Genomic DNA, 12,533 nt, shown 5'->3' on the forward strand with positions numbered 1-12,533 from the left:
TTTTTTTTTTTTTTTTTTTTTTTTTTTTTTTTTTTTTTTTTTAGTATTTCTAAATGAAAAGGGACCTACACCAAGACTCCTGACTTTCAAATATGTTTGTTTTCTCCCAACCTAAACTATTATAAATATCCCTTTCTATCTAGCCTCAACATGTTGAGCTGACCTGTGCTATTTTCTGTATCATGAGATACAATATGAAAATAGATGTGTAAGTATTTCATTTGGTATTACAAATAGTCATGAGATAAACTTTGGGTATATCCGAACCATCATTTCTCCCAAGTCCCTAAATACCACCGCCATTTGTGATATTTAATTACTGATTTTCATATACTACACATAACAGCAATAAGCTAGAAGCCTCACTAAGAATTATGATAGTAGTTCCTCTTATCACGAATAATCTCTGAGTCAAAAACAGAACAATATCTTGAATAGCCTTATTTACTTTGAGAAAATAGTTTCACATTGTTATCCCTTGTGAATAACAGTGATTACCAGCAACTTGAGAAAAGGTTTTGTAGAGTAGTTCGTATTTTGAAAGAAAAAAAAATATGATATTAAGGTTAAGGAGTTATTCCACGATAGTATGGAAGAAAAAAATATGGTGCTTTGGGTTGCCTTTTGTCATTTTCTTTCGAAAGCTGAAAACAGTTGCATTAGTATAGCCAATAACCAGGAAAGAGCAATTTTAAGCAGCCCACCTACCAAAAGTCTCCCCAGCCATGCAGGAAGAACAAAAAGAAAATCCTGGAATCCAAAATCAGCCATTCAGAATCACTAAGCCAAGCAGGCATGCTCCCCATGCACCACAAACACACCTGGGTCTCAGGGAAGCTGGGTTTTTCATTATGATGTTAAAGTAAAAGAAATGTTTGGTGGGGGCTCTTGTAAACCCAGATATTTTCATTTTATTCTACCTTATTTTTAGATTTCTGAAACCTTTGAAAATCACAGTATAAGCAAACCATTGTCATTGTGATGTCAGTAGAAAATAAAGAGAGATTCAAGTTTTCCATATATAGTTATGTAAGGTTCATAGGTTATTAAAGAAGATTTTTTTTTCTCACTGATAGAAATATAATTTTTCATGGGTAATTAACATAAACACAATATCTGTGTTATTTCTGAATAAAAAATCCAGGAGGCAAAAAACAAACAAACAAACAAACAAAAACATTTTATACCAAAAACATATGTTTAAAATGAGAGCCGGAATAAAGAAATTTATGTTAAATGCTTATTGAGCATATTAATTGGAAATTCTATCAAGAATGTCTCTGAGGTTTGGTACACTAATAAGGAAATTTATTTCAGCTCAATACTGGTTGTCTATTTAGAAGAATTTGAACTACTAAAAGTAAGAATTTTTCAGGTTTAAAAGCAACATGTGGTGATATTTCCTTTAAAAACAGTGTTATTATAATATTGCTTTTAGAAAAGACAAGAATCTCAAAAATAGAAGATAAAAAAGTAATTTAAGAACTGAAAATGTAAGCAGATGCATAGTTAGAGGAATTCTTTGGCTCTGAAGAAAAAGAAAAATGGAACAGAAAGTGAGAAGGAGAGAGGGAAGGGGATGTTAATGGTAGAATTAAACATTTTATACCAAAAACATATGTTTAAAATGAGAGCCGGAATAAAGAAATTTATGTTAAATGCTTATTGAGCATATTAATTGGAAATTCTATCAAGAATGTCTCTGAGGTTTGGTACACTAATAAGGAAATTTATTTCAGCTCAATACTGGTTGTCTATTTAGAAGAATTTGAACTACTAAAAGTAAGAATTTTTCAGGTTTAAAAGCAACATGTGGTGATATTTCCTTTAAAAACAGTGTTATTATAATATTGCTTTTAGAAAAGACAAGAATCTCAAAAATAGAAGATAAAAAAGTAATTTAAGAACTGAAAATGTAAGCAGATGCATAGTTAGAGGAATTCTTTGGCTCTGAAGAAAAAGAAAAATGGAACAGAAAGTGAGAAGGAGAGAGGGAAGGGGATGTTAATGGTAGAATTGAAGACGTCTCATAGAAAGAGTAAATACTATTAACTTTTAACATACTAGAAGAAAACTCCTAGTTCTATGAATGAGGCCTATCAGTTCTTTCTCAAAGATTGCCTGTGTGCCACATAGACAATTTAGATTATGCAAATAAGGGGGAAAAAGAAAGGAAAAGGGAACACCTGACATCTTACTATTTGTAAGTAAACTATCTCAACATTGAAGTTTAGAAATAGTTTTGATCAAGGGTCAGTTTTCCCTCAGACCTACTATTTTAGAAAAACATGATACTAAAGAAGGAGGAGGAAATGTCTTATTCCTCACTGAGCATAGAAATGGAAAGTTCTTACTGAACCTCCAAATTCTCACTTTGTAGTTATAGTTGTCAACTAAAGAAATGGGTCTGTCTCTGAGGAATCAGACACAACACTCTTTAACTATATACAGAAAAAGAAAACAACATGGAAATGTACATAAAAGACTTTTAGGTCCTCCAAATGGCCACTACTACTGTGTATATTCTCAACTTCATCTTAAATTTTATCTTAAATGGCTTTATTTTAAATTTTCATATTTATTAGGGGAAAATGGGATTAATTTTATGGCAAACTTACTCACAAATTCATTTATTCTTTCAAACAGAAAAGAAAGTTTAACGAAATGGGGATCTTTTAGTAAAATTTGTGGTTTCATAATCTATCTTTTACTTTAGATGTAATCCAACTCCTTCTGTATATTGTGTGTAGAAAGATGATTTAACTTTTTTAGCATTTATCTTATGGCGTTTGCACTCACCAGAGAGAGAGAGATGAAAAGAGAGAAACAGAGAGATAAAGTGAGAAAGCACTCTCCTAGGGGCAATGGCCATGTCACAGTCCCATCTCTTCTATTCTCCTCTCAGGATTTTAGGTATGCTCACACACATGCCTGGCATGATTTTCAATCTGTCACGTCTGGAACTGAAACCACGCAGCCAGTCATATGGGTTCTAGTCACTTAACTGCCACATCACCAGCTGGCCCAAAAATGATGTTTTAAAAGAGTACCCTGGGGGATAGTTATATTGTAAAGTTTCATTTAAATAAAATTTTAAAGATTAATCGAGAGAATCATATGGTCTTCATATAGGAGAAAAGAAAAAGAATCCTAGGGATGGAGCAACATAAATATTAAACTAAAAATCAAGATTACAGCCTTTTAAAAATGGAAGGACCTGGGGGTCTTGACCTTATCGCTCAAAAGTAGACTAGCCGGTGTGCTTCACTGGGGAGTTTGAGAGATATGCAGAATTTCAGGTTTCACAGAACCCCCTGAATCAGAAACTACATTTAAATAAGTTCCCCAGGTAAAACATGAGGAGCACTGGCCTTTCAAAATAATCTGGGAACCGGCAGTTAGCGTAATGGCTATGTCTCTGGACTCCCATGTAGTCAACCGCGGTTCGAGTCCCGGACCTGGTGGCTTAAACTCACGCCGGGCGCGTGTGTGTGCGTGCCCAAGATCCCAAGAGGAGAATGGAGGAGAAGGGATTGCGGCGTGGCCATCCCCCCTGGGGGGTGATTTCTCGCTTTCTGTCTCTATGTCTCTGTCTGTCTGGCGAGCGCACGTGCCCTATAGCGAAAACCTCTCCCCCCCCCAAAAAAAAATAATAATAATCATTAAAAAAAAATAATCAAACCATTTGCTTAGCACCCAGGAGCATAAAGATCAAAAGAGTTTTAGTATCTGCTCCAACTGGGTTCAGGAAAAAGAGATATAAAATATAAGAGGAGTAGTTATCATTTATGGCTTTTGATAATGAAGTGCCAGGTAATAGAATAACTTTCATTGCACATTAAATTAACTGACAAATATTTTTTAAGCAGTTTATTCAAAAGCACTATCATTATCCAGTGGGAAAGAGGAGCTGTGACTCAGACTGTATCCTTCTGTAGCCTAGAGAGGAGTTGCATTGAATGCAGAAACTGGAAGATGAAGACACAAAGGAAGCCAATTGGGAGATGGAGCAAAAGGAGTCTTTCACTAGCATATCCAGAAATTTACCAGCTTTCTGAGAAAAATCATTATACTTTTAAACTCATTATAACTGATACATGCAACTAGATGTGACCATTTTAAAATGAGATGAGACTTAGGCAAAACCATGAGAAGGACAGACAGTACAAGTATACAAGGGGACTTCGAAAAGCTCCTGGAAAAATGAAATTGCCAGTTTACTTTGGTGCAAAAAGATTTTGAAATTCATGTATTTTTTTTCATAATACTCATTTCCCATAAGCTTTTAGATGACCCCTTGTATCTGCATTTTCTCTTTCTATTTTTCGATAGTGTTTGGAATCAGATTAAAAACAAAAATAAAATAAGAAGAAGCTTGGTTTCTAAGAACTCTTTTTGGAAAACTTTTTTTTAATATTTGACATTTTTAAATTCCTTGATATGCGATCTATAGAACAGAGAAAGTGCAGATATAATGTTTGTCTACAGTTCTACGGAGCAGAGAGTCACACACTACACATCAGTAAAACACCAAATACCTTTGCAGCTCTGATTAAATACTGAAGAATAGTTTTAGGAAGTTTAATGACAGACTTTGGCAAGGCTAAAATGGCTGATGCAAACTTCCCAATAGCTCTCTAAAAGAAGGACAAAGCAAGATTAATTAGTGGTAAAAAAACCAAAAATGAATAATTTGTTATAGAAGTTAGTGTGCGTATGTCTCCACAATTACATCAAGTAAGTTAAAACGTCGCAGTCACCGAAGCTACGATAAAATGTGTTCCACTCGCGTGTTCGGAGTAAAGAAAACAGTCAGTCCTTGCACGGAATCCATCACACCTGGTGAAGACCAGCATGTTCTCTCTTTTGCTGTGTGATGATTAGTGGTTAGAAGAAAAATGCATTAGAATAGAAACAAACAAGTTAAATCATTAGTCTTTGACAAGCAGGTTGCATACATGCACACAAAGACACAGTCAATAGGAAACATACACCAGGGAGCAAGAGGGTGAGTAAAGAAGTCAGATCAAGATATCTCCATGACTAATGTCCTTCTTCAGTTTCTCTGGGAAGACAGGGGTGGATGATACCAGCCAGCATGAAAAGCCCTGGCAGCAAATCAACCACGGTCTTATTGTGGGTATAGAATGTGGCTTGATGGGTATCACCTGTATACCTTGTAGTATAATAAATGGAAATAATAGTCCCAGTGTGTGGTTCACTGCCATTAGATGTTCATCCTTTGTGTAACTATAATGTCAGATTTTCATCTTTAATTAGACAGTCACTGGATATATTGGATTAGACTGATAAGCTTGAGCTGAGAATGAGAGAGCAGGTTCTGAATTGGAAAGGTAGTTAAACAGAAAAAAAAACAATTATAACAGATATTATTATTTTAATATATTCTCCTTTTTTTTTAGCAATACGAATGAAACTACTAATTTTCAAAATTTGAAACAACATTTAAATGACCACTTGTTTTAAAACAAAAACAAGATATTTTATTTTCACAATCAACTATGTCACAGATCAAACTATACATCCATTCAAGCAATCCAAAGCAATACCATGGAAGTCTTCTTCACCTCGTTTTTGCAACAGAAAAATAAAGTTCACCCAATGAAGCTTTATTTTTTTGTTTATAGCATCAGAAAGTGTTTTGATGCAAGTGAATGAAGACCAGACCCAAAAACTGTTCTTGCATGACAATGATTATGGCATGACTGACAGCAGGCAGCATTACAATTTAAGTAGAAAGAAATAATTTCAGATGTAAATCAGAAGCTTCTATGGGCTATGACATATGAATAGGGCAGAATTCTAGGCCTGCAATCAAGATCTGTTAATAAGAAAATCTCTCCCATCGAACAAAGGACGTGGTTTTCCCCTATCTCAGGATTACCTGGAAGGCTGACTTTCGGGGAGGTTCTTCATCTTCCTTCTTTAATTCTTCTTCTTCCTCCTCTTCGCTGTCCGTTTCAAACAAATAATAATCTCCACTCCTGACCACTATGTAAAACAAAATATTTACTTATTTCTTGAAAGAGATGATAGATAATTGGGGGCCTTATTAATTAAATGCCCCTTAAAGTTACACAAATTGTCCATAAAAGGACCACAGCAAGAGATGGTGTCAGGGAGGAAAAAACAAGATGAATAAAACTCGGTTTAGGCTAATGCTACGTGGTGTTGGCATGACAGGGCCCACAGAGTATGAGGCCTTGTCTATGCCATAGAAGAGGCTGACCACTACATAGATGATCTTGTATTTTGTCCCTTCTTCATTTACAAAATTTACCTAGATGAATCAGATCAACTCTGCAGCAACCAGTTTTGTTAACCAGATGGCCAAAATAACTGAAAACTAGCATTTCAAATTCAACAGTTTTGCTCCTTTAGACAAGGCCAAAGTGAAGTAGAGGATTTGATATTGTCTGAATAGACCCACACTGTCACACATAAACCAATCAGGATGATTCAGGATTAAGGTCATTGTCACCAACCTCCACTTCACTTTATACTGTGTAGACCTGGCTTCCCCACATGTAACACGAGAGACATACATAAATGGCAAGACATTAGAAAGAGTTAAAAAAAAAAAACAACAACAACACACACAACAGCAACAAGAACAACAATAACAAAAACATCGCCACCACCATTTTGGCTACTTCTACAGGTAGCCATGATAGAGTGAGGAATGGCAGACATGGTCCATATGGTTTAGCACTGTTAGACTTCTGGTCAACAAGAAACTCCCCAATAGCTTACTGAAATTTGAGGAGAACTATACTGACCATAAGGCATAAAGCACAAACAGTATGGATTGTCTTTGCCTTGTCTAATATTTTCACTGCATGAACATATGCCTGTGTCGAGTTGGGAAGAGATAAAACTAAAACTACAGAGATTTAAAGACTTTTTAAGAAATTAAAGTTTTTATCAGTTTGATAATTATTTTAAATTTATCAAACAGGAGAAAATTAACATATACATTGTGATGCTACAAGAACTGTACCATCATTGCAGGAAAACATACTCATATTTTCAAATTATATTCAGGTTTTCAAATGCTGAGGCACCTTTTGAATGACAGAACATGGTGTTTTTATCTTTTGTACTTATACATTGTAAGGTAATGGAAAACCTTGGCTTGTTTAAAGTTAGTTGCTTGAACATCATTAGACATGGTCAAAAGGTGAATTATTTTGCCCATGATTTCAGACAAATCTGAAGCCTCCATTCAGGAAGATGCAGAGCGAATGAATTGGGCCTTATATCCTTGAACAGAAGCACTGTAATTTGTTACCCTTATTTTGAAGAAAGAACCAGGCCCAGAGTACTGGGTCTGGGCCTGAGGAAATAAATGCAATACAACATAAGGTAAGAATAAGCAAGAACAAACCAAAGTTACAGCATTACATTTGACAGTGAGGAGGACCATGAAAGTAATGCCTTCACATAAGCTGAGAGATTTGCAGGAAAGTTATGTGGACTCTATATCACAGTCATTTTGGAAAAACACAGAGTATTATCAGATCGAGCATTTTACCCTCATTATAAGCTTTGAAATCAGCAATAGCTTAAATTGTATTCAATCATACCTTCTAGAACTTGCATTCATGTAGACAAGCCAAATGGTTTTCATCTCACACAATTGTTAACTGTGATTTTACCATTAGAAACCTCATGCGTCTAGACGTGAGCAAATGGGTTTCACATATGAAAAAAGGAAATTTAAAAAAAACTCATTTATTTCCTTTCCAAATTGTCATTAAAGTAAAACTAGGAAAATAACAGAGAGTATTTCCTTTAGTGCTTTCTGCTGACAGTAAGTAGAAAAGCTTTTCGTATCTGTTCATTAGTACAGGTGGAGATCCTGCCTCCAGCCTGTGTCCACACATACATCTTACTTGCTGATGCTATTGCTGAATTACCAAATAGGAAGTTCACTTTTTAAATCCTATACTCGGCCCTTTACTTCAGATAGTGGTAAAGGAAGGCTTGCTACTGATTTAGGCAGTGCTGAATTGATAATGATACATACACAACTGGGATGGAAGGTATCATTGAACAGCAATAATGCAGTCCTATGTGTGTACATAGGTATGGAAGTGGGACATTTACTACCTTTTGACTATGGAAGGATCGTCACTGCTTACCAATAATATAAATAAAATAGCAACATTATCATATCATCAATAGATTTACACGGGAGTATTCTAGCTTCACTTATTCTTAAATCAGCATCTCTAAGAAGTAACTATTTGAAAGCCCAGTCACTTCAGAAATCAGAAGAAGGGCTTTTAATAAAGTACTTCCAGATTTGGAGATAAGTTCCCAGAACTCATCACAGATTACAACATAATCTTTCCATTTTGTCCTTCGCAAACTTGTAAAAGGAACTATGTTTTGCCGAAAAAAAAATTTAACAGTCAAAATACGATTCCAAACTATGAATTACACACATTCCTGCATTATTGCACCAAAACGTATTATAACCAGGCACATTTAGTTTAATACCAGTTTTCAAGAACTTGATATAATGAGGGTGAAATGAATCAGAAAATCTAAAGTCAATAACCTGCATAGGAAGTGCTTTAAATTATTACCAACTTATGAAATGATTATCAAAGACCGTATCCAATTCTTTTGACAATGCAATATTTAGACGAGGGAAGGGAAGACAACCACCATGTTTGCAATGGGAATTTACCCCAGGTGAAGTGACAAAACACTCAAGAGGACAGGATTTTGAAAAGGATAGGTCTCGCTAAACTAGCAAAGTCCTTTAAAAACAGAAAGATAAGCACAGTTTACTTGTGACTTGATAGCAACAGGCACGTGGCACACTGCATTATTAGATTATTATCATGCCAATGAACATAAATCAGGGAATCACACTGGATTTCAATTTGAATCTTTGTCTTTTCCCTCAGGCAGAAAATTAAAGAAAACTCTTTATTCTTCATTGTTTGTCTGCTTGGATTTTGTTTTCTATTTGGCTATAATGCTACATGTCAACATTTGGAATTAAATTTAATTCAGATATACTGAGAAAATTTCAAATATTGCTTCATTAAACTAGCTTGTTGATTTTAGACCATTATTTTTGGGGGGCAGAGAAACCAATACCAGGTCTATGGGACACTAAAAATTAGGTATGGGAAATATATTTTGATTTATTTGATTTTCTATTCTGAATATCCTGTGAGTTGAATTTCATATGAACCTTGGTGATACTCAGAGTCCAGTGAGATTAACCAGTTATGAAGATGCAATACAAGATATAAAATACTGAAGACCTTGCAAGTAATTTGCAAATAGTATTCACTATTCTAACAAATTTAAGGAGAACTAGATTGAAATGAGTCAATTCATTAAAATGTCCTTGGCCAATCACGATGTTTTCTTTGCTAAGCAGAACACAGCCACTGAATTCCATAATTCATTTTTACAAACAGGAGGGAAAGGCACCACTCTGATGTGGCTGTCAAGCTTTGCTTTTCAAACAAATTTTCTCATTTTTTTGCTTTTAATTGGTCATCGCAGAGACTCATAGGTGGCTTGGAGGCTGTGTCGATGTTGGGCACTGAGATTTAGAGTGTAGTTTTAGAGCCTTTTTGAAACTAAGGAGGAAGTAAAGTGATAAAGTCAATCCATTTTAAATTATACCTCATCTTTATATTTAATTAATTGCCAAAAAACGTTAAATGCAAATAAAAGCAAAGCTCTGGGAATGAGGGGAGGGAGGCTCATTGGCATCCACGCCTAGTGCCTTACAAAGAGGGTCATAAACATTTTAAACAGCATGATCTCCCTTAAATCAAATCCAAGGAATTCAACATTCAAAAAAACCAATTTAAGCCATAAAACAAATGTATATTCAACAGAGTTCTAGACCTCAGAACTGGATAATATACTAATCAGTTGTTTGTCCCTTTCTGAGCCCGTAAATTACACTTGAGAGTCGGTAAACCATGTATTTAGTTATCTTTAGCCAGCATGCTAATCAGCTGATTTTTCTGGGAAACTCAGTCTACATGGCTCAGAAACCCACGAGTCACAGTTTTCCTACACTCTGACCCCCTATCAAGTCACAAGGATCAAACCATGCATGGGACACACAGGTCATAGGGGTGCCTGAATTCTGGTCAAGGATATAAGGGTTAGAGTCGATGAGATTGGAAGAGGATCGAGAAAACCTACTGGAAGCATGATCAACCCAAGGCCGCCACCACTGCTTTTTTTTGCCCTTGGCTTTCTGTTTTTCTGCTTCTCCTAAAATAAAATATGTCCAAATATTAATTCTTATAAAATGAGAAAACAAATTTTGAAAACCACGCTTTAACAATTCAATTGTCAAATCTAGATAGATTGCAAAAGTATATCAATGGTCAGGAAAAGGGACTATACTGAATCTGAAAAGCATACATGTATTAACAGTCTATTTCACAAGGTAAGTACTAAAAATTAACATTTGCACTTTCTTCTTAGTAACCGAGGGCATATAAAGAAATATAAAAAGGAAGGAATTATCTGTCAAAAAATGCATCTTACATTGAATTTTTCATCAAATTAACAGAAAAGAAAGAAACATCATCCAAATTTTATAAAACCACTTAATTTGTTAAAATGCATAAATTACAATTGTTAGAATTTTTTTTTCTTTTTTCAATTGTTAGAATTTTTTATGATTATATTAATGCAATGGATGGACAACATAAATTTACTGGTGATGAATGTACATTATGACTGAAAAGATATCACATAATATTTCTCTATTCCCTTCAAATAGAAAAGCATGGAGTCCTCTATAAAGAGATCTTTTGGGACCAGCAGATATTTTAATGGTTACGTCGCTGGACTCCCACGTCGTCAACCGTGGTTCGAGTCCTGGATCCAGAGGCTTAAAACTCATGTGGGAGGCATGTGCGTGCATGCCCAAGATCTCTAGAGGAGAATGAAGGAGAAGGGATTGCAGTGTGGTCATCCCCTTGGGGGATGTCTCTGTCTCTCTCTGTCTCTCTCTGTCTCTCCAGTGAGTACATGAGCCCTATAGAAAAAGTCTCTCTAAAAAAAAGAGAGAGATATTTTAAGCTTCAACAGAACATACTAAATCTATAACTAGGTATAATACAAATATATTTCATGTTAAGTTTCACCAGAACAGGTCATCATTGAATGATACTTGACTAATATTCAGGAGTCACATAACATATGCATACATATTAATTTCATTTGCATATAAAATTTATAAAAAGAAGATAACAGTAGACTATATATCTAAAATATCTTCCCTAAAGGAACAGATTAAGAAAAACCATGTCTGTTTTATTCAGAAACAGGTGTATGTGAAACAATAGCCAGGCTATGAGCTTGTTACAGACAACCTGCTGAAGAGTTGCTATTCATACAGTCATTGATTCACTAACTGTTCTTTATGAAATAAATAATTGATCCTATTCACAATTGGGAGAGTAAAACAGAGTTAAAAATGCATTCATAATATTGGCAGAAAAGTAACATTATTCTATAGCTTTACCCAATATACCCACGCTATTATTCGACACTGAAGTCTTGAATAAGGAAAACGTCTTAACGTACTTTCATCATCCTCTTCAGAGAGCTTTTGGATGTCCTGGCCTTCCCCTGACTCCTGAGTCAAGCTCAGCATCCTCTCCTTACCCTTTTTGTATTTCTGCTGCCTGGCCTTGATGCGATCCATCCTAGGAAATAAAATAGCATCAGCAATGCCAAGAACACATTCAGTGTACTGTCTCATCTGTCTCTTGCCCTTGGATGGTTATGTATATAGCTAAAATCATGGACAAAGTGGTCCATTTACTTTGTAATACTTGGGAGTTGTAAAATGGTTGCTTATTAGTAGCAAGTATCTCTTTGTTTTTATTTTATTTTGTACCGTGTAGATGCTAGTTTTAATATGACCAGTTAACAGCTGGGCGAAGTTTTGGGATGTACAACTTGATATCCATTCACATTTTGTATTATAGCCAGTCTGAACTTGGTATATAATGAAATACAAGCACGGTATAATCTCAGGTTTTGCATTCTTAAACAAAATAGAGAAGTGCATTATAGTAATAGGCTTTCCATGCATGGAAAATGAGTAACATATTCTAATTGTAAATTCGAATTTGTTATTCCTCTTGACCTGATAAAGACGGCTTGAAACAGTAATACAGTTGTACTATATTGCATTTGCATTATATTTTATATATAACTCATGTCATTCTAAAATTAACCATGCCATGGTTAATCAAGTTTATATTAGGAAACATTTCTGCTTAGGGAAAAAGCTGGGAAATGAGGCCAGAATTGAATGAAGCTGCCCTAGCAAACCCAGTGAACCTTCCAGGTGGAATGATCGAGTGTCATTTCCTTGGAGAAAGTGCTTAACTTCTGAATTTCATGACTATCAGCTTTTAAACCTGGTGCTCAAGCATGAAAGTCCTACCAGTCCCCAGAGGTTCCACTGACTGCTGGAAGTTTCTCTCTAAGAAACCTTT

General features: G+C 35.2%; 1 protein-coding gene across 2 annotated transcripts in view; it reads right to left on the minus strand.

Annotated features, from left to right (window-relative positions):
• Positions 1-12,533, minus strand: part of PIEZO2 (piezo type mechanosensitive ion channel component 2) — a 514,198-nt gene that overhangs the window by 59,688 nt on the left and 441,977 nt on the right. For both annotated transcript variants that reach the window (XM_027766530.1, XM_027766529.1), the window contains exons 30-32: positions 11,611-11,732; positions 10,213-10,284; positions 5,906-6,012 (exon numbers count right to left, since the gene is read on the minus strand). In XM_027766530.1, the coding sequence (XP_027622331.1) occupies positions 5,906-6,012; positions 10,213-10,284; positions 11,611-11,732 (301 nt within the window). The remainder of the gene's footprint in view (positions 1-5,905; positions 6,013-10,212; positions 10,285-11,610; positions 11,733-12,533) is intronic.

This window comes from Tupaia chinensis, unplaced genomic scaffold (genome assembly GCF_000334495.1).
Source record: "Tupaia chinensis unplaced genomic scaffold, TupChi_1.0 Scaffold143584_1, whole genome shotgun sequence".
Lineage (NCBI taxonomy): Eukaryota > Metazoa > Chordata > Mammalia > Scandentia > Tupaiidae > Tupaia > Tupaia belangeri.